Source organism: Macrobrachium nipponense, chromosome 19, assembly GCF_015104395.2.
Source record: "Macrobrachium nipponense isolate FS-2020 chromosome 19, ASM1510439v2, whole genome shotgun sequence".
Taxonomy (NCBI): Eukaryota; Metazoa; Arthropoda; class Malacostraca; order Decapoda; family Palaemonidae; genus Macrobrachium; species Macrobrachium nipponense.
Genome location: NC_061088.1, coordinates 34,727,960 through 34,749,363, shown reverse-complemented (window position 1 = coordinate 34,749,363; position 21,404 = coordinate 34,727,960). Strand labels below are relative to the sequence as shown.

Sequence of the window (21,404 nt, the reverse complement as noted above, 5' to 3'; positions counted from 1 at the left end):
AGATGTCAAGGTGAAGTTGCATGTTTCAGTGTCTTGTTACCCTCATACATTTAGAATGGTTTGCATGACTGTGGGCCATCTAGTAAGTATTCAAGTAGTCATTATTTCATGATTCATTATTACATATTGTACTCAATTAACTCGGCAGCACCTGCATTTATACATAATTGCTATTATCTTTGATAGGAGTTATAAGTCTTTTGAGCATCATGGATGGATATAGCTACCCTTTTTATAATCTGATTTTTGTTATTGCAGAGACGAAACATGAGTGACAGTTCTGCCACTCCTGCAGCAACATTACCCGAACAACCACAACTACAAGCACAGCCAATGAAGACAGAACCTCCAGATGACAGGAAGAAGTATGAGTGCATATTGTGCCACAAACGTTATCCCTTCAAAGCTAGTCTCAAGATGCACATGGATATCCACAAAGGGATCAAGAGATATGAATGCATTGTATGTAACAAGAAGTTTATGCAAAAGGGCCATCTTAAGAGACACATGCAGACCCATGGGGAAATTGTATATGAATGCATTGTTTGTAATGAAAACTTTTCAAGTTTAATTGCACTTGAAAATCACATCGATGATCACACTGGAGAAAAAAGGCACAAATGTAATGTTTGCCATAAAAGTTTCAGTAGTGAGCGTTTTCTCCAGAGTCATTCAGACCTGCATCGTGTAAGGAAAAAGTTTCATTATGAGTGCATGGTGTGCAACAGAAGGTTTGTAAGTGAGGGCCGTCTCAAAACACATTTAGAGTCACATGATCAGGAGGAAAGTCTGAAATGTTCAGTATGCCATAAGACTTTTTCAAGTGAAGAGAGCCTCAAATTGCATAAAGAATCTCACAAAGAAACGAAATATGAGTGCAGTAAATGTAACAGGATATTTTTAAAGAAAATCCATCTTCGAAAACATATGGAAAGTCATGTTGAAAAGAATGTGTATGAATGTGTTGTTTGTAGTGTGAAGTGTTCAAAGAAAGATGAGCTTGAAGCCCACATGGATGAGCACAGAGAAGCTAATAAGTATGAGTGTAACCTATGTGGGAAGTGCTTTTCTCAGAAGGGAAATCTTAGAATGCATGTGGAGCTGCATACTGGAGTAAAACCATTCCAGTGTGTTATCTGCAACAAAAAATTTGCTCGGAAGGGAGCTCTCAAGAACCACATGGATATTCACAGTACTGAAAAGAAATATAAATGCCCTGTGTGCAGTAAGAGGTTTGCTCAGAAGGGTGTTCGTTATCATCATTTAATGAAACACAAATTGGGAAAGACTTGAGTTATTTGTGTGGCTTTCCTGAGGAGTTCAAAAGAAATTGCATGATGCAGTAGCTTTATTTTAACTTTGGTACCTGGTTTTGGATATTACACCAAGTTGTTGGAATGCCTGTTAACTAGCATGTCAAGATTTTTGTCATGTAACTTCCAGTTACCTTTAAAATTTAATGACGATCAGTCTTTATTGAAGGTTGTTAAAACATACCTTTTACAGTATTCTGTACACTTAATAATTTGCTTTCCTGTATTTCATGTTTGTTCTGACAAACTTTACAGACCTTTGTCTTGTATAGGAGTATTCATCAAGGGAAGGACTGTTCAGTCACCGAAACCACAGACCCAAGGCATGGAGAAAGAAACTACAATTAGACAATTAGCATCATCGTCATAAGCAACCAGTTTGTTCTCCAGACCTTGCTACAACAGCAAAGGCCCAAGAACACTATCTTGCGAGACACCTGAAATGGCATTACTAAAGTTACTATACTGGTCATCAACACAGACATGAGTTTTGCCTATTAAAAATCCTTGTAATAATAATCAAATATTAATAAAAGATCCACTAATTCCCGATAATCTTAGCTTTTGGGTAAGTGTTTCATGATTTATATTGTCAGTGGCTACTTTAAAATCCAAACTAACCATGTGTGCCTCAGCACACTCATTAAAAGCACTGTAAGACAGTAGATATTGATGAGTGCATCATTAAGTACCAACGCCTTTATGAAACGCAAATTGTAATGCTGGTAACAGGTTATTATCCTCAACAAACTTATAAAGATGATTAGCCTATATTCTGAGGAAGCCCAAGTAACTTCCTAAAAATAGTAGTAATCTTATGTAGCTGCCTAACTACATATTTTCCAAGGTGTCATGGTGAGTATTGTCTGCAAACTGGAAGTGTGTGTGTTTTGTGTTCTCATCCAGATTTCAGGCAGCCCAAGGCTGGAGTTATGTTGGTGTAGCCTGAAGATACAGGTTCCTCTAAAATTTTCCTAAAGTATCCCATCCCAAGGCTACATTTAAGGATGCAGCTCTCTCCACAGTCCCATCAACAAGTTGGGATGGGGAAGGTATCAGTTACAGTCATAGTTGATTGTTATCATCAAGTATCTTATGATAATTATTACTAAGCTGTATTTGCCTCCCCACATACTAAACTGGATTGAGAATTTACTCTAATCTTTATACGTACTCCTTAGAGAGAGGCAGTGGCCTCAGTGCACCTCACGCACTACACTAAAGGCACTACATAAGATTCTCTGCAGTATCCCTTCAGCCTGTAGCTGCAACTCCTTTCATTCCTTTTACCATACTAATTCCATTCATATTCTGTTCCATCTTACTTTCTACCCTTTCATAACAATTATTTCATATTGCAACTTCCCGTTAGACCTTTAAAACCATATTACTCAATTTTCCTTTTACCGCTGAATAACCTCATAAGTCATAGTGCTTGGCCTAAATTTTTTGTTTTCCATTCCAGATCTCTATAATAATGTTCAGACCTAACTGGTGTGTGGATCATCATCATTCCCCCAAAGTAAATGTCAGGCTTTCAAGACATTACTGGAATTTTCATTCTCTTACTCAAAAGTAATGCTGAGCTGAGTTTCTGGAGAAGGTTTATTCATTTCATAAGAACATATTTCAGTTTTGCTCTAAATCTAATGCTCCACCTTCACCAAACCATAAATTTGTCCCATAGCTAAAGGGAAAAGTGTGTTCAGCCAATGAGTGGCTGGGACTCCCTTGTTAACTGTTTTCAGTGACTGAACCATTTTTCACTTGGATACTGTTACTGTATATAAGATGGGAGGTTTGAATATCTAGTAAAAATGCAATTTAAGAAAATTGCAGTATTACTAATGCAGGTACTGTGTAGATAAGTTGGTACCCTTTGCAGTCCAGAGATTGGTAAAATATGCATTAGGATGTAGTTATTGTAGAGCATGCTTACTTTGTATTATGTACTTAAAAAATATCAGGGACTGTAGGTTACTTTGTCTTTTTAAAAATCAGAAAGTTGTGATTCTTACAGGTAGAACATAATAGTACAAATCATTAGTTGGTTGTGGGGGCATCTTTACTTTGTAGAGGTTATGTAGTTTTAGTTTTGTTTTGTAATTTGATCTTTCTCTGTACTGCTGTAACAACGTATAGTTTTATCCTACAGGTATTTGCTTCTTCATATGAATACTGACCTCCCTTACAGAGGCTGTATGTAAACAATATAGTGGCATGCATAAAGTTCATGTTGTGCTGAACATTTCTGATTGTCCTTAATTAGTAATTGTGGTGTTTGACTTCAATTATTTATCCTCTAATGCATTTAATACAACAGTCCTGGTTATACAGGCACTGGTTTGGTATAATGTAGAGAGCATGACCCCCCATTATCTTAACACAATCTAGTCTGAATAATTGTGCAAATTATCTCTCAGCTTGCATGTTTGAAAGCTAAAATTCTAGTCATGCATATGAACTCTAACCTGTAATGAAATATTTATATATGTCCTCGTGGATTTTGTAATGGAAATAATTGGAGAAGGGAGAAAGAAAAACATCAGAAACTTGACAAGACTTGGAATATACAGGTAATGCTGCCTTAATCACCAAAACACCACATCGTTCCTCTCAGGAATGTTTCTTAGCATGAGTGGAATCTGTCCTTGAAACTTGGTAACAAGGTGATTAACTGTAGGTAGGTGGGTGAAGAAACAGTTACACCTTTTTCTCATCATCATCTGCGGAGAGAAGAGGTTTAGGAATCCCTCTCATGAGAAGCATGCTGGACTTTGCATGAGTGCTTTCCCTCTCAAAGGTTCAGCAATGATTTCACTCATCAAAGGGGAAGATGTCTGCCATAGATAGGGTTGACATGGGTTTCCTGAGTGTGCTTAGGACTAGTCTTCCACTCGATCTGAGACTGCCGAGGGCTCTCCCATGCTCCAGCAGAGGTGTATGGAGTAGAGGTAGCACTACCCTCATTTTGCTCATAAATATGCAGATGGGATCATGTGACAGGTTGCTGCTGTATGGTAACCTATAGCATAAGGGAGAAGAAACTTGGACTGATGTTGAGAGTTCATTGGTGACCTTTCAGATGTAATGCAATCAGCAGTGGAAAGGAGAGCGGGAGTCTCATGTTCTCTATTTCACCACCTGGTATATTATCAGCCATTAGTGGCAGCGGAGTGATCCTTAACTACACCTTAGGGTATGGTTAAGCCTTCAGATTTTTGGGTTAGGGAGAAACAAGCTTTTGGACCCAGATTATTATTATCTGATAATTTTACTCGTTCAAGAAAAATGGAAAGTTTTCCATTTAGGAAAAGTAGGAAAACTTTCCTAGATCTACCTTCCTCCTCCTATGGCTAGGTAGGGGGTAAAGAGAGGAGAATTGGAAGGGAAGGTTACTATGAAACTATCCATTTAGTTGCCTGTCCTGCCTTTGGTAATAGTAGAGACAGGGAACAGAGTCCTGGATACTTCAGGCCACAGGATGAACACTTGCTTTATCATGACTGCACTCCTCTTTCTCTTCAACACCAATACTGTCTTATCTTCCCCTTCAGATTCTAAAAAATCTCTATCCTTGCCAGCATAGTTTAAAGATCAAGGAGAAAAATGTTAGAAGTCATGAAGGACTAGTGTAAGGTTTTTCACTGTCGCCTATCTTGAGTGAGAGAGCAAGTGGAACTGGAGGTGGGTCTCCAAACCATTAAGGAGTGTGTGCTGCACTCTTTAGATGGAGGGGCACAAGCTGTATGGTTGTCTATCTCAAGGAACAATTTCTTGGTTAGGCAACATGTACGTACGAGTACAATGAAGCTAATACGTATTGCATCACTTTATGAAATTATCATTCGGATAATTTTTCTTTGTTATTTTTCATACAATAATTAGTTTGAGAAAAATCTTTTTATGAGAACTGGAATCTCTTATCACAAGTAAAAAATAAAACCATGGAAAAACTTTGTTTTATGCAGGTTTTGAGTATTTTGTCCGAATCATTATGAAATATTCCATGTTTAGATATGAACACTCCTTCCAACTGTGTCAACAGAGTATCATCTTTATATTGTTATTTTATGCAAATAATATGCTAGTAGAGTTTAGCTTATCTGATGTTATCAGGTTATTATTTGTTTAAAGCTCTCTCTATTAAAAGAAAATTTTTTATTTCAAGTTAGCATATGAATTACAATATAAAAAATATAACTTCTTTAAATTAATATAAATACATTTTGTTTAACCAAAGGGTGGTAAAATGCATTAAAGTGCTATTACGTTTTGTTTGACTGAAGGGTGATAAAATGCATTGAAGTGTCCGGTTCAGTTGGTACGCCTGGAACACCAAATTTTGAGGAGACTGGTGTTGATGCACGAAAACTTATAAATATATTAAAAAAACTCAAACTGACAGAATATTTTTGATAAATATGATGGAGAATTCAGATATACCATAGACACATAGCCCTAGAATTATCAAAACTGGTGTAACCATGTGTCAGTTATTGGTGCTTTGGGAGTTAACACTAAAAGTCAGAAAGTGAATAGCATGCATTCGCTGAAACTGGCTAGAAACCCCACACAAATTATAAGGGATAAACATAATTTACTGTTGTTGGGAAGAATATACTGACTTATGTTTAGGTGATGTTCGTTACTTATACTATTCTAAAGCATTTATTGAATTTTTGTTTGATATTTTTCTACTAGATAATATTTTTCAATCTTACGTTTCAACCTCTTGCTTGCTATCAATCTACCACCCATTATGGTTATTAATAATATATGGAAATACATTTTTGTTTTTCTATTTCAACTCACTATGGAGTGTGAACATTCTTCTCTCAAGGGGTGACTAATTCAGTCCTCAGTCATGCAGTTTCAGGATTAGGCCATTCAACACTGAAATTATCAGTTATATATTTGTATGATGGCTGTAAAAACACATTATTGTTTATAAAAAAATTCATATTGCAAATTATAGGATTCTCCTCCTTTCACAGACCAGCCAAGGACCATTAGGCCTAGCCAAACATTTTTAATTTAAAATATTTTTATGATAAAATATAACACAATTTTAACACTGAAGTATATGCAAAACATAAAGGCCTACAATTTTGAGTGCTAATTTAAAACCCTCTTCAGACTGGAAAAAAAAATTGGTTAGGCAGAGTTCCAAGGAAGAATAAATACCACCATTATTAAAGAAGAAACATACAAAAGAATTATCATAATTTTAATTTCCTTTAAACTTGTTACATATTTAGCTCACCTGCCAAATTATAAGTTAGTGTGTGATTCAGTTTTGTTTTAGAGTAAGCCAATTGTGCAGGAAAAGGAACTTGCTTTAGGCCCTAGAGCTAGAGTCTAGGGCAATCTGTAACCAATTATTTAACAGAAACTTAGTCACCATAGCACATAATGCACCTAAGCCCCCGCCCAGGCAAAATAGTTGTCAAGATACCGCTTGCTGATTACTTCCATATATACATATTGTCTCAATCATTAAGGTAGCTGATGCAATTTTCAAACTAAAGAGATTACAAGTGGTTTTTAGGTTTCCACCTGAAAGTCATCTTGGATTTTTTACTTCTGTTCTTGGAGAGTTCTACTTTATACATAGGCAGGCCAAAAGAATGGAGATTGGGTCTCACACCAAAATAGCAGACAAAAACCTGGGTATGCTTGTAAGCACAGCATACAACATTAGAGATAATAGTACCAATTCCTGTCATGGCATGAAAAATCAAATCAACTCTGGTGGGTTATCCTCAGCCATCCATCACCTCGCAGGGGCAGATTTCTGCTCTTTCTCGGATAATTCTGAGGAACCACCTTCAGCTTCCTACAACATTCTTAAGGTACGTCCACACAGTCTTCTTAAGGTACGTCCACACGGTCGAACAATGTCCGACGGACAAACATTGTTACCAATTAACAATTGTCTGCCAGTCTTCGTCTTGTGAGCGGAGTAAAATCAGTGGTATACAACCTCATCTGGTACCACTGTTTGTTGCCAGATCTACTTCCATCGTTTCCCCGCTTATGACGTCATCCTGCTTCGCCTATGATATGGTAACAATGTGTGTCCGTCGGACATTGTTCGACCGTGTGGACGCACCTTAACTCTCCTGGTGCAAGTCACAGAAGTGCTTGGCTCAGTGACAGGAAGTTTTATAAGCTCTCCTTTCTTTGAAAATGCATCAGTTTATGGATATTCAAAAGCAGGCTAGAACATTTCAGGGTTGTCTGGTGGGGGGAGATTCTTAAGAGGAGGACTGGGTCTCGCAGAATGAGACTCAACAATATTCCTTTCTTATCCCATTCCAAGGGGATTATAATGGAAGCTGTAATCCATTATTTTGGGAATGATCTGCATTGTACACTTTCCTTCACTTAAATTCTCTCTCCTTGTTGGGTGATCAACAGTATTGATCACTCATGTTTTTAGATTGACTCTGGCTACTCCTGAAGGCCAATAGTCAAGTGGCATCCGGTGCTGCTTACATTTGTGAATGGACATAGCCCTCCAGTCAGCAGGTCACGCACTCCTTGTTTACCTTTGGTGAGATTATCTTCCATCAGGCTAAGCTGTATGGTTTGTGCCTCACTGTAAGACGGTCTTCAGTCCAAAGAACTTGCATATCTCCACTTGTAGGTGTTATCTATACTTGACAGGCAGGTTATAGAGGACTTTTCCTCCATCAAAAGTGTTCTCTCTGGAAGCAACCCTGTCTTTTGCAGCCTAGCTCAAGCATCTTAAAACTCCTTGGGACAAACTATGTTCAAGAGTTATCTTTCAGGATGGTCTGTTTGACCAACAGGATCCCAACCAAGAGTAGCATGTTGTTTCTCTCTTTAAATTAGTATTTTCCCAAGGTATAGAGACCAGTCTTTTTATATATATATATATATATATATATATATATATATATAGATATAAGAGATATATATAATATATCTATCTATATATACATATATAATATATATTACATAGTTAAACCCACCTTAGCTTCCCTGCTTGGAAACACGACTTAGTCTAAAGGGAATGCGTGGTATTCTTCCATTCATCCCTTTTACCACCAAATAACTACCTTGTACCAAGTCAACAACAGTTCCAGTTCGTGCCAAAGGATACTCCTATTATAAAAGGCTTGGTTTGTATACCTATTAAAAATAAAACTTATTTTAAAGAAGTTTTGTTGATATAAGAATCAAGTTTGAGAATAAGTCACATGACAGGATATAGTGACATTTAATACCGTGAGGAAAAATACAGTTTAATTGCAAGTCTGTCTATAAATTAGATAGATATGACAGCAGCAGAATTTCAGATGCTCATTGCATCATGCACTGAGTTGTTGCTGATTGAGCTAAACAATGCTTAGCATCACAAAACCAATTATAAATAGTAAAACATCAAAAGTAATCCTTACAAATAAATGGTAAACAATTTAAATTGCCATGCTACAGAAAAAATAATGTCAATCAAAAATTTTATTTAATTTTAAACAGCTAGGTATATTTTATGTGCATTGTATACACTTACTACCTACCTAATATAATTTGCTACCATTGCCTTCTTTCAGTAACTAGACCCACCACATGATTCAACAGCTTATAATGAATACCCAAAATACAAACATACCTGGAAAAAGGAATCCATCTCTCTAGACCAATAAATGTTGTTATAGAAAAGACAAAATCCAACAAACATGAAGTTAAATGAAACATTTTTTTTTTTTTTCATTTACGTACAAACATTAAGTTAAATTTACATTGATCATTAAGTGCATGTTCCAAAATGAATAAAGGTACTCATTCACAGAACCTAAAAATATTACTTGAAAATCAGTTTTCTTATATCATCTATTTTCATATTTCTGAAGAACTTGTGAACTTGGCAATGGGTCCCTCTACGGCAGAATGGTAACATTTTTTAAGTTTCAATCAATTTATAATAATTTAGGACCTCTGCCTAAAGAAAATGTTCATTGCACAACTGATATTGAGACATTAGGACTCTCGTCAATGCAATTACCTTTTAAGTACTAAAGATGAAGGTGCAAATTACATCACAATTCTTACAAAGAGATTCGTTACAAGATAAAAAAAAAAAAAAAAAAAAAAGTGGCAAACTGTAATATCTCATGTGACACCACCAGTTACATAGCTATCAATCATAACCTCAATGACTACTTAAAATGGAATAATACAAATCAGTATTAAGAAGTGTATAGAATAGCATTGCTTATATTAAATAACAATAAAATACATTTCAATGAAATCAGAACACTGTCCACAACAACAAAAATTGAAAAAGTCATTGCTTGGGTCACAACTTTGTCTCCTCCAGTTAATATACTGTTAGTTTTAATTTCCAGTTCTGGAATGCATTTGTAAAGATATTCTTCAAGTTCTTAGTAAATTTTCCTCAATCTAACTTTTCTGTGAAATGTGTGACCTTTAAGGGTGGAATTCAGCTTTGGATGGTTAGACAGTGAATTAAGTCAGGAGGTCTTGAGGGAATTGCAAATGGTAAACAAACCCTAAACACTGCACCACACAACACACCTGCTTGGTCACTCCTTAGCCATGATTTTATTGTTAAGCACAGGACTCCCTTAACTGCTAAACTGGCCCCTCCCATTTTCCCCTTTAAGCTGTAATTTACTTGGTACATAGCAGATTTCAGACAACAGAAGGGATAAAAAGAAATCACTGCATTTCAGATTGGAAAAGAAAATTAAAATCAGTGTACTCACCATGGAGAGTGTCATTCTGAAAGAGCCAAGTTGGAACCAAAATATTTTGTTCAACAATTTTTCTTAATAGAGACCTCTCATAACAGGTAAACTAGACTGAAACCATTATGGAGTTACAGAGCAAAGCCAAACCACTATCAACATAATAAAGGTTACCTTTCCATCAGTGAATGTACCTCTTTAAAACCAGAGGTTAATGAAAGGGTAAAAATGGTAGGTTACCAAAATCCTTAAGGATAAGAGTTTTTAAAGTATACGTAATTAATACACGAGATTTCAGAAAGAATGCCACCTGACAAAATATACTTTAAATATGACACTGAAAGATTAAGTACCTAGCTTCTTATACTAAAATATATATATTACAAACTGGTATCATAAGTCACTGGTTCAAATGTACAATAGTGTTTTGGTACTCCCAGTATTTTTCCATATAATCTTCTACAAATATACAAAATCATGTTATATACAAATATATTAAATAAATATACTTATCTTTACAAACTTTCCATACCCAATAACTCCTCAAATATGAGATGGCAGATCTTGTATTAAGCATATCTTGTATCAAACATTATCCACAAATAAAACTATTTCAAGGTAATTTTCAGGGCCCCTAGCCCAATATGTTTCGTAATATTTATACTTGCTGCAAAATACTAATTATCATGTCTTGGAGGATAATATTAAACATATCTACATTTATACCACAGAACTTTGCACTGAATGAAAATGCACACTTCTGGGAACTAATTTTCCAATTACCTCATAATAAATCATGCATTCACTAAGATCAAAGGATACATATGTTGAATTCCAAAGGTCAAAATTTATCTAGTCATTCATAAAACACAGCAATAACTTTTTATCGAGTCAAAATCTAATGAGTAGTTCTGTATATAAAAATTATGAACTAACATGAAAAATATACTAGATTATGAAGCATTATGAAGACTATTTTAAACACCAAAAATGGCTATAGTATAAGGTATACAGGTATAAGCCCTGGATGGGAAAAAATCCTAACATTATGACATTGCATGGAAATATAATATAAAATATTTAATGATAATGTTATTTCAAACCTACAACAAGACAGACAACATACAAATCAGATTAGGTACATTATACTGGCAAAAAAGTACCACACAAAAGTTCAGTTTGATTGTAGTTCTTGCAAAGCAGTCATAATTTTTCTTATATGTGTAAAACATGACTTTATTTTTACATTTCATCTATTAAAAGTATCAAACACCACAAAAAGTACATTACTTACTTTAGGTATTATAGTCAATTACCAGATGTCCTGTATTACTATGCTGTTTTACATTCAGCTGACAGCAGTTATAAATGGTTACAAATATTTTATAAAGATAAAATGGAATAACTTTCTATAAAAATATGTTTTTAATAATATGCAAAAGATTAACTTTGTCTAACTAACACAGTAGTGCACATATTGCTCACCAATGGAAATTGCTATTTCAAGTTATTACTGTCAACCTGTGAGGTCTTGTAACATTGCATACTTTCCAGGATATAAACGTGTTTCTACACAAGGTTATAAAATCATATTACCATAAAGAATCTGAAAATTACTGGAGTTATAATTTCCTGAGCCATCCCTCTTCTGGTGTCAATAGATGTTAATTGACTTGCCACTGAAAAATAATTGTATCATTAAAATAAGTAAAATTACAGAGGAATCAATAGATTTCAGACATTACATATCACAAGGAATAAAAACTAAGCACTAGTTAAAGAATATTTTCTTTAATGTGGTATCATTTCATAGGCTAAGAAATGGTCACTTGAAAGAGTGCTGCCTGACACATGAATAGAAGTTTAACAGTATTAAAAAGAACATTCCCTCTTACATTTTTATTGTAATTCTTATTCAGTTTTTTATTTAATTCTTATTCTGATGTGTCACTTACCCGAAGTCCACCTTCGCTAGCACTTTCCAGCTGTTTCTCCTTCTGTTCTAGCTCCTCCTGTCGTTTTTGTCTTTGCTTTAAGGCTTCAGGATCTTTCAACCCACGGCCTTCCTGAGCCTTCAATCGCTTTTCTGCAGCTTCTGCCATCTGCCTTCGTCGTTCTTCCTGAAGTTATTGTACATAAAGTATGTTGTAATACACAAATATTCATTCATTTAATTGTTAACTAATTAATCATAACTTGCCTTACTTCCATGGATAGGAAACACTCAGTCTCACAAATCTATATTATTCAGGATTTGTGGCCTCTTACTGCGCATGCCCAAACCTACTTATGACCCTCACTCCTCTCCTCCCTTTGTACGAATTTTCCACTGTGCTATCACTAATTCATTATCCATTGCACTGCTTATAGTACACTCTTTCAACCACTTATAAAAAAACTTTTATTATGAAGGTTGGCCTAAATCTAATTTAATCTACTTCTGGTCTAATGTTAATTTACATTTTACATGTTTTCTTTTCTGATATTGATTTCAGTAATATTTTCCCTGTAGGGATGGGTAAGCTGTGTATAATCCAATATCTCATAAATGTTTGCTATTCAAATGAAAGATTTTTTAATCAATTTGTATTTTTCATAGCTAACAAACCTGAGGTCTTAACAATAGGATATTTCCAAGTACTAGCTGGTAACCGGTTAAAAACAAAGATTGTAACCAACGAATCTGTGAGATCTGGCAACTCTTGTGCGTACGAGGTGACAGCTAGTCAGAGACCGCGCACCGCCTTGTGACATATTTAGTCTTTCCCCAACCCAAGACTATAACAGAGAGAGGGTCGGCTTTTGGTGGGCAGTAAACGTTAAGACCTCGGGTTTGTTAGCTATGAAAAATACAAACTGATTTAAAAATTTGCCATTTGTTCATATGCAGAACAAACATTTGGTCTGAACAATAGGATAGATTTATACTTGGTGGGAGGTACAAGTATCCTAAACTGGCTGGGAGTTAAGCCACCTGACCACCCCTCCTAGAAGAGTGAGTTCTAGAGAAGGTGGTCTCATGCCATGAGAAGATAGATAAACCAATATCTAACATCTCAGTCATCTGGGTTTAAGTACAATGATGTACATGACCAGATTCATTGCAACTAGGGAACCAAAGAAAATTATGACTGTTCAAGTAACAAACCATATATACTCTCAGGGGTTTGTTAACACTCCTCACTCCCCCTTGCTGTAGAAAGAGGAGTATTTTGCTACTGAATAGAGGGTTTGGTATTTCAAAGATAAAAAACACACCAACTTTCAGTATGGCTACCTTACTCACCTGTATCAGACCAGTCCAACATATGACGTGTCTATTCCTCAACCCGGCTGTAGAAGATGAAAGGAAAATATGAAAAAGAAAGAGACCATCCAACTCACTCATTCTTTCTTCCACACAATCACCATAGGTAAGATACAAAATACCCTATTAGGGGTAATGGATGAATTACACAACTTGTTGGGCAGTCACCACAGGACCCAAGGAAAATGTGTCCAAAGATCTGTGAGCAACATCTTTCGGGTAAAAGGAAGTGAACGTGGACTGCCGCAACCAGGAACCAGCACTCAAAATTCTATGAACAGCAAAATTTTTCTTAAATGCCAGAGGAGAACTTATGCATCTGACATCATGAGCTCTAGCCCAAACAGACTCAGCGACAGAACCATCATTTGAATAGCAAACACTTAGCCTGCTTAATTGTCTCACGTATCCAGAATGCAATAGTGTTCTTGGAAACCTCTTTTCTAGAACAACCAATGCTGACAGTCTATGACATTTAGGTCTTAGATGACAAGTCTTTTTAAGGTAGCATCTTAGGGCTCTGACAGGACAAAGTAAGAGCTCCTGTGGGTCATTGTCCACAAGGTCATTCGATAATGGAAAGGAAAAAAAAAAAAAAAAAAGAGGCAAATATGTTGTCATGTACCGAGGGATTTTGAGTCTTCTCCACGAATTCCAGGACAAACATACAGGAGACTTTTGAGTTCATTTGGAGAACAGGTTTGTTCTAAACCCCTGAACAACAAGGAAATCTCCCAAGATGAAGAGATGTCTGAAAGGCGTAACATCAAACCCAGTGCTGCTCTGTAACCCCTGACAGTAGAGAGAGTCCTTTCTCATCCCTTAAGAAGATAAAAAAAAAAAATCTGAATAGAGGCTTTGAGTGGAGAGAAACCCTGTCAACGACACCAGTCACAGTAGATCACCCATTTCCCCTGGTAAACTGCTAAAGAGGATTTTCTGAGGTAACTGAACATATGTCCTGCTGCCTCCTGAGAAAATCCTCTTTCTTGGAGGAGATACTTGATAGTCTCCATCCACGAAGAGACAGGGATTCTACTGACTGGTGAAATCTTTTGACATGAGGTTGACAAAGAAGTTGTTGCCATGGAGGAATTTCTCTTGGAACCTCTGCCAGAAGAGACAGAAGGTCTGGGAACCACTCTGCTTGAGGCCACAGAGGAGCCACCAAGGTCATCCTGAGATTTCATGAACTCATTACCCTGTTCAGAACTTGACGGATCAGGCAAAACGAAGGGAAGGCGTAAACCTCAAGGTTGTCCCAAGGGTGTTGGAGGGCATCCTCTACTAGAGCAAGAGGATCCAGGACTACTGAGCAGTAAACCTCCAATTTTCTGTTGAATAGAGTTGAGAAGAGGTCTAGCATAGGCCTTCCCCAAACTTGAAAAAGCCTGTCCACCACAACCTGATGCAGAGACCACTCTGTGCCCAGGATTTGGTTCCGATGACTCAGTCTGTTGGCTACCACATTCCTCTTGCCTGAAATGTACCTGGCAGAGAGCTCTACCCAGTTGTTAATTGCCCACTGGTGTAATTCTACTGTCAAGGAATGCAGGAGATGAGACACCAGGGGCCCCCTTTGTTCACATAAGCCACTGTGGTGTTGTCTGACATCAGAATGACCAAATGACCTACTTTGTCCCGAAACTCCTTCAGTCCCATGATAGCTGCCTTCAGCTCCAAAAACATTGGTGTGTAGAAGCTTGTCTTTCACACTCCAAACTCCTGACATAAGAAGGTTTCCCAGATGAGCTCCCCAACCTGAGATGGAGGCATCTGAAAACAGAAGGAAGTCTGGAAGGGGAGAACATAAAGGGATTCCCACAAGATATTCTGGTTGTCCAACCACCAACGAAGATCTTGCCTTACTTCCTTGGACAGAGGGATTCTCTGTAGTGGAGAATCTCCCGCCAGGGACCAGAAGTCTTTCAGTCTCCATTGCAGAGACCGAAGATGAAGATGTCCATGAGGGACCAGCTGCTGTAGTGTTCATTTTTGGATTTGTCAGTTTTATATCATTTGTAAATGTTAACTCTATACACAATAATATATTACTTTTTGTGCTGCTTGTTTTCTTAAATTATGCTATTTTATAATTTAATGATTTCAATATCAGTTTTACTTGAGTTGGTATGAACCCGTGAGTCACCCAGAAGAGGTAGTATATGCAATATATGCTAAAGTCATATGCTGATGTCTCTAACAACTCCTTTACCACTCAAGAAGAGAGTGGGTTTCTTTAGATAAAGAGCCATCCCTCGCCAAACTTCCTTCAGTGAGGACGTTTCTTTGGTTCATGTGGGAGGGGAAAGTTTACCAATTTTGTGTCCTCTGCAATGGTATGTCAACATCTCCAGAAAGTTTTACAAGGACCCTGGCACCTGTTGCCAATTGGTACCACACAGCTGGAATCCATCTCCACTGCTACCTTATGAACTGATTGATCATGGCACCATGAAAACAGGAATAGCTTTCTGTTCGGTTGGGGGAAGCAACTTACTTAGACATGGTGATCAACACTCTAAGATAATTTATTCGTTCTTTAGGACAGGATCCACTGGCTGGCACTCTCCATCTGACAGTTCCAGCAAAGTTCAAATTCAATAGCTATGCTAGTCACCCAGTCTTCTTGAAGATGGTACCTAATATACAATTTTGGATTCACTCTGTCCACTTTCAGCTCTAGCTGTTGGAAGACAACATCATTAGCTGAAGGTTTTGTATGATAATGAATGAGGTGTTGCAGGACCTTCAATGGCAGCCTCTGGGAAATCATTTGCGTCAAGGAGTTCCCTTAATTGCTTTAAACCAATAAGTTCAGATGTTTTTGCATGCAAGACTTAGGGTTAGGGTGCCAACTCCTGGATCATCAAGCAAGGGGTACTTGGTCTCAGGATGAATAACATTTTCTTGTCATCTTCTTAGATCTAAAGGCTGATTTTCTTAGCCTTCAAGATAGCCTATAAAGGACAAAGGTCATGTACATCAACATGACAACCACTGCTCACTTAGAAAACTAAAGTGGAAACTATTCAGTCATGTTGTTCCTTAATCCTTATTTGAACAAAACAGCATAACTTACCTCTCACTCCCAGGCAAGTACAAGGGCTCAAAACATAGTCTCCAATGCACTCCACAGGAGGTTCCAGATTATTACTACCTTAAAACATAAACTGCTATTTGCAGGGAGGTTGACAAGTATGAGGGACTCGTATAGTTCACCCATTCAGGGCAATGGTCAATATGCTGGATCTGGTACCCTGAGTTATACGTAGATGCAATGCTGCAAATGTACAACCAACTGCATCCCTATGCCTTTCCTCCCTTTGGTGCCCTCAATTAGGTCCTCATAAAGTTATGGCTCTGAATAAATTAGGACTGCCTTCACCTTTTATCTCAACAGTAGTGGCTCCCAGACCATCTAGATCTAATCATTTCAAGCCCAAGCCCTTTGGAAGAAGCCCCTGAAACAACTGCATTTCCACAGGTTCCACAGTCACCTAGAGCCTCCTCTTTTTGAGGTCCAAGCTGCAGCAATTACACCACCATGCAAAGGAAGTGGGCTATTACACATCTGAAGAAGACCCACCCTGCCTCTTCCCCCAGGCCCCTTTCCTGGTTTGGAGGAACAGGAAAGGAAACTGCTGCTGCTTTGACTTAGGTGGAGCTGTTAAGTTGAGGAGTCTAACAGATACGGACTGCCTGGCAGACTTCCTTGGAGGAGACCCCTACTCTGCCTTGAAGGAGGAGGAGAATGAGAACAAGCCTCCAACTTCATGACCGCCTGCTAAACAAGCCTGTCCTTGGTATCAGCACACTGTCAGTCTATCGCATCCTCCAGCTGTGTCCTGGAAAAGAGAAGCTGCAATTCCAGGAGGTCCCCATACTGAAGAGAATACCAGGATTCAGTGTCCACTGAACTGGTCACCTTCGACAGGGCAGCATCTTTCCTTACAGAAACAGGTTGGCCCACAAATTAACTCTGAGATGGCTCAGGTAAGATAAAGCCTTAACACCAGACTGAAGCAACCTGAAGAAGGAAGGAGAGCTGACGGAACCTCCTGTAGAACGACACAACATTATCCTAGCCACCACAGGTGACTACAAGTCCAGCCACGACACAGTCTGGAAGGCAGAGGAAGCAGTTGACTCCAAAGTTGAGGCCTCTTGAAAGTACAACAAAGGACCCTCAGCCCTCACCTGATCCAGAGTTAAACCAGGTTTTACATGCATCATGTCTAAAATAATTTGAGGAGACATCAACTGAGCCAAGTTTGTTGAGTAGTACTTCCTATGCCGCACAAGAGGAGGGGGAAGAAGATAAAACAACCTATTTGAACGCAGGGAGCCGTCCTGTCCCGAGACCAAAGCATTAACATGCTGCAAAATCGATTGCGCATTACCCAAACATGGGAGCTTAAATGATGCTTTGGCATCCTGTCTCAAGCCAAGCAAGGCCTCTATGCCAGTAAGGGTCATAGAAGACGGACCCTGTATACTCCCCGAAAGATTACTGAACTCACGAATGAGATCAACAACCTCTTTGAAAGAAGTTAGAAACTGTTGACCCTCTGGATCTGGCACAGGAGAACGACAAAGTGACAAAGATGGCCCAGAACAATCCTCATCCCTCCTGGCAGCCACTGGAGAACCTTTCCTTGGAGTCTGGGAAACACCCATTCCACCAGAAGGACTACAACTGCAGACAACAAAAGACCTCATATGCAAGGACCCACGTACACAGCTGCAAGATTAAGCATGTACAGCGTTGTGTGATAGAGCACACACATGGTCGTGCTATGGAGCACGTACATGGTCATGCGATGAAGGACGTACAAGGTCCCGAGAAAACGACTAACGAAGGGGAGAACGTCCTAGAGAAGGAGACTTACTCTACATCTCAAAGAACCACAATCCCTGACTCTAGAAGGTGAATGACGCAAGCAGGAACTCCTCAGAGAATGAGAACAAGAAAGCCGAGGCCTCTTGGGAAAGGGAGAGAGCAGTCCTTTCCATAACAGAGATGATGATGACCTACTACGATGAGAGAGACGTCCACAGCCGACGACAGCCTCACATCCGACACTAGCATGTCTGTGGGGAAGATGAACAGGCAAAGAAGCTGCAGTCTCTGGAGAAAGAGATGTCCGTGGGGAAGATGAACAGGCAAAGAAGCTGCAGTCTCTGGAGAAAGAGAACTCCTGGAAGGACTTGGATCAGCAACCTGAGAGGGAAGCAACTTCAACCTTCTAATCGAAGCCTTCTCATCTTTGCAATGAACTCAAAGAGGCTCAGATGACAAACTAGCCTGTGAACTCTGATGAGAGGAAAATTCTTCACAAACTGGAACATGTCCATGTACGTGAAGGGGGGAGACATGTCAGTGCTGGGAAGATAGCGAAACACCTCTCTCACTCTCAGAAGAAGCAACAATGTTTTGAATCTGCCAACGTCTGACTCGAGGAGGGGGAGGAGGAGAAGATAATGGAGAAGGGGAGGGAGCCCTTGGCTTACAATGCTTCTTGGTAAAAACTCTGGAATACCTATTGCTTAACCATCAATGTAAAGAACACCTCCAAAGGGTTGACAATCGACTGTGATGACATCATGGACAAGGGTGGGAGTGACGTCACAGCAACCAGTGGAGGGAGTGTTGTCACAAGCAGGAAGGCTGCTGGGAGTGATGTCACAGCATCTGGACTGGCAGCCAAGTCGATTGTCTCATTGACGGCAAGATAAAGGACAACCCAGGATTCGTCATTAGTAGTTGTCAATGGCGTCCCACTAGGCTGCAGGACAAGCCAAAGTAGTGGAGACCAGGATGGTGAGCAGCCATGAAATGTGACAATAGACCTTCCAAGGAGGAGGTACCCCTAAGACCTAAGGAAGCCTATACACTCTGTACAAACTTCTATATATATGTCACAAATGTAGAAGTTTGTAGACTCCTTTCTCCAAAGTAACTCATAGATCAAGCCTCTAGACTCATGTCAAAACCAGAAAATGAATCAAAGAAGACAAGATAACAGACCAAACCTTGACCTACTTTTACTGTCTATGGGACCCAGTAGTAGAAGTCACAATTTCTAGTGAAGAAATTCTGACAACTGAATATTAACTCTGAGACTAACAAATTTTTTACTTGTGTCCATTCAGAGATGTCTTTTACACAAATAGAAAAATACTGGTTGGTAGAAACCTTCTGCATACATTGTGTTAGAGCATCACAGTTACCAGACATGACATGATGAACTGTATTGTAGTTTGACTAAACTATATACAGTAGAGGCTCGGTTCTCGACGCTAATTCGTTCCAGAAGGAGCGTTGAAATTCAATTATTTCTAGAACTGAATCAAGTTTTCCCATAAGAAATAACTGAAAATGGATTAATCCGTTCTTGACCATCAGTTATTACCCTAACCTTGCCTTTTTATACAATACATTACATGTAAATTACAACTAAATAAGTTAAAAGTTAAATAAATATCATGTTAAACGTATATTTATAATTTTAAATGTATGATATACGTACAGTATAAAAGAAAACTGGCCTGCGTCCAACCGATTGTTGACCAAGCGCCATAGGCTACCTAGGTAAATAGTAAGTAGAACGTAGTGTAGTGGGTAGGCATAAAACATGTTGCTAACATGATAAAAACATTGAAATGCAAGTCTAATTATTACAGTAAATGAATAAACTATTAAAATTACACCCAATTTATATTTATCAAAAACTTATGAAAATTTGCTTACAGTAAGTCGGCATTTAAGGATGTAAACAAACCATAGCACAGCCCTGGTGGTTTATAGCGGGACTATGGTAGTAAACAAACCATATCATCACTATAAGCCTAGAAACATTTACATTCTATACTAATTTATGGTAAATCTTATACGGAGTCGACTGCAATACTGTATACAAAATTGCTTGAAAATTATCTTTCAGTAAATGTTATGATACTAACGATTTTGTTTCATAAATGACCTTATAAAAAAGGTGCGTCTTTTACGGCAAATTGTCCAATATCAGGGCTGGTTTCAAGCTTATTGGACTTCGACAATTATTATGGTACTGCATGGTACATATATACGTACGTATAAGTAAAAGAATCTTCTTAATTTCTAAAATTACTATACCATTACGTGTCACTACCAGATCTCATACGTAAACATTGACGTCTTTTTACAGTAGACATAAAAGAATCGTCTTAATTTCTATAATTATTCTATACCATAGCAGCTTCTCTGATTTAAGCTAAGGCTAACCTCCTCTTTACCAGCAAGCTTAACAAAGCTTAAGATTGCGTTCGCTACCGAACGGCACACGTTACGTATGTAACAGTGGTTTCACTACCAAATCTCACACGTAAACAATGACGTATTTTTACAGTATACATAAAAGAATCTACTTAATTTCTATAATTAATGTATACCGTAGCGGCTTCTGAGTTAAGCTAAGGCTAACCTCTTCTTTACCGGCAAGCTTAAAAAGCTTAGATTGCGTTGCTACCGAACCAAACATGTTACGTATGTAACTGGTTTCACTGCCAAATCTTACACGTAAACACTGACGCATTACAGTACAACATAAAAGATTCGTCTTAATTTCTTAATTACTACGCACTTAATATGGCATAGTGGCTTCTCTGATTTAAGCTATGGCTAACCTCTTCTTTACCAGCAAGCTTAACAAAGCTTAAAGATTGCATTCGCTACCGAACTGCACATGTAACATACGTACGTAACATTGCCTTCACTCCAAGCCTAACACTTAAATACGTATTGCATTTGCTACTGAAACGCGCGCCTCAAGTGTGAGCATGGTTTTAGAATAGGTCTACGCTTTAAAAAAAATCAAGCAAGGGTGCTTGATTAAATCTTTTTTTCGCTCATCACTTTCATGCAGAGGAGAGGATAGACGAAACTTAAGGTTTATTTTGGAGTTGGAAATGACGGAAACATTTTGAAGAAGGAAAACGCGAGATGTCATGTAAAAATTTTTCCATTATTTCAGAGATTAACAATAGCAAAAGGTTTGAACA

The 21,404-nt window shown here is 38.1% G+C and overlaps 2 protein-coding genes across 3 annotated transcripts in view; one reads left to right on the top strand and one right to left on the bottom strand.

Moving 5' to 3' along the window:
* The window catches only part of LOC135216062 (zinc finger protein 658B-like), a 23,182-nt gene extending 17,207 nt beyond the window's left edge, over positions 1 to 5,975 (top strand). The window contains exons 1-2 of one of the 2 annotated variants that reach the window (XM_064251051.1): positions 7 to 82; positions 259 to 5,975. In XM_064251051.1, the coding sequence (XP_064107121.1) occupies positions 56 to 82; positions 259 to 1,293 (1,062 nt within the window). In that variant the 5' untranslated portion in view covers positions 7 to 55 and the 3' untranslated portion in view covers positions 1,294 to 5,975. Of the gene's footprint in view, positions 1 to 6; positions 83 to 258 lie in introns of those variants that run through there. The other variant, XM_064251062.1, reaches the window with a different exon arrangement.
* A 2,571-nt stretch (positions 5,976 to 8,546) lies between these two features.
* On the bottom strand, positions 8,547 to 20,044 carry LOC135216056 (small VCP/p97-interacting protein-like). The gene is made up of 3 exons (XM_064251038.1): positions 19,895 to 20,044; positions 12,010 to 12,174; positions 8,547 to 11,733 (listed from the first exon to the last, which is right to left on the bottom strand). Exons 1-3 carry the CDS (start codon positions 19,943 to 19,945, stop codon positions 11,719 to 11,721), a joined length of 231 nt encoding a protein of 76 aa, XP_064107108.1. The 5' UTR covers positions 19,946 to 20,044; the 3' UTR covers positions 8,547 to 11,718.
* Between the last annotated feature and the right edge of the window lie 1,360 nt (positions 20,045 to 21,404).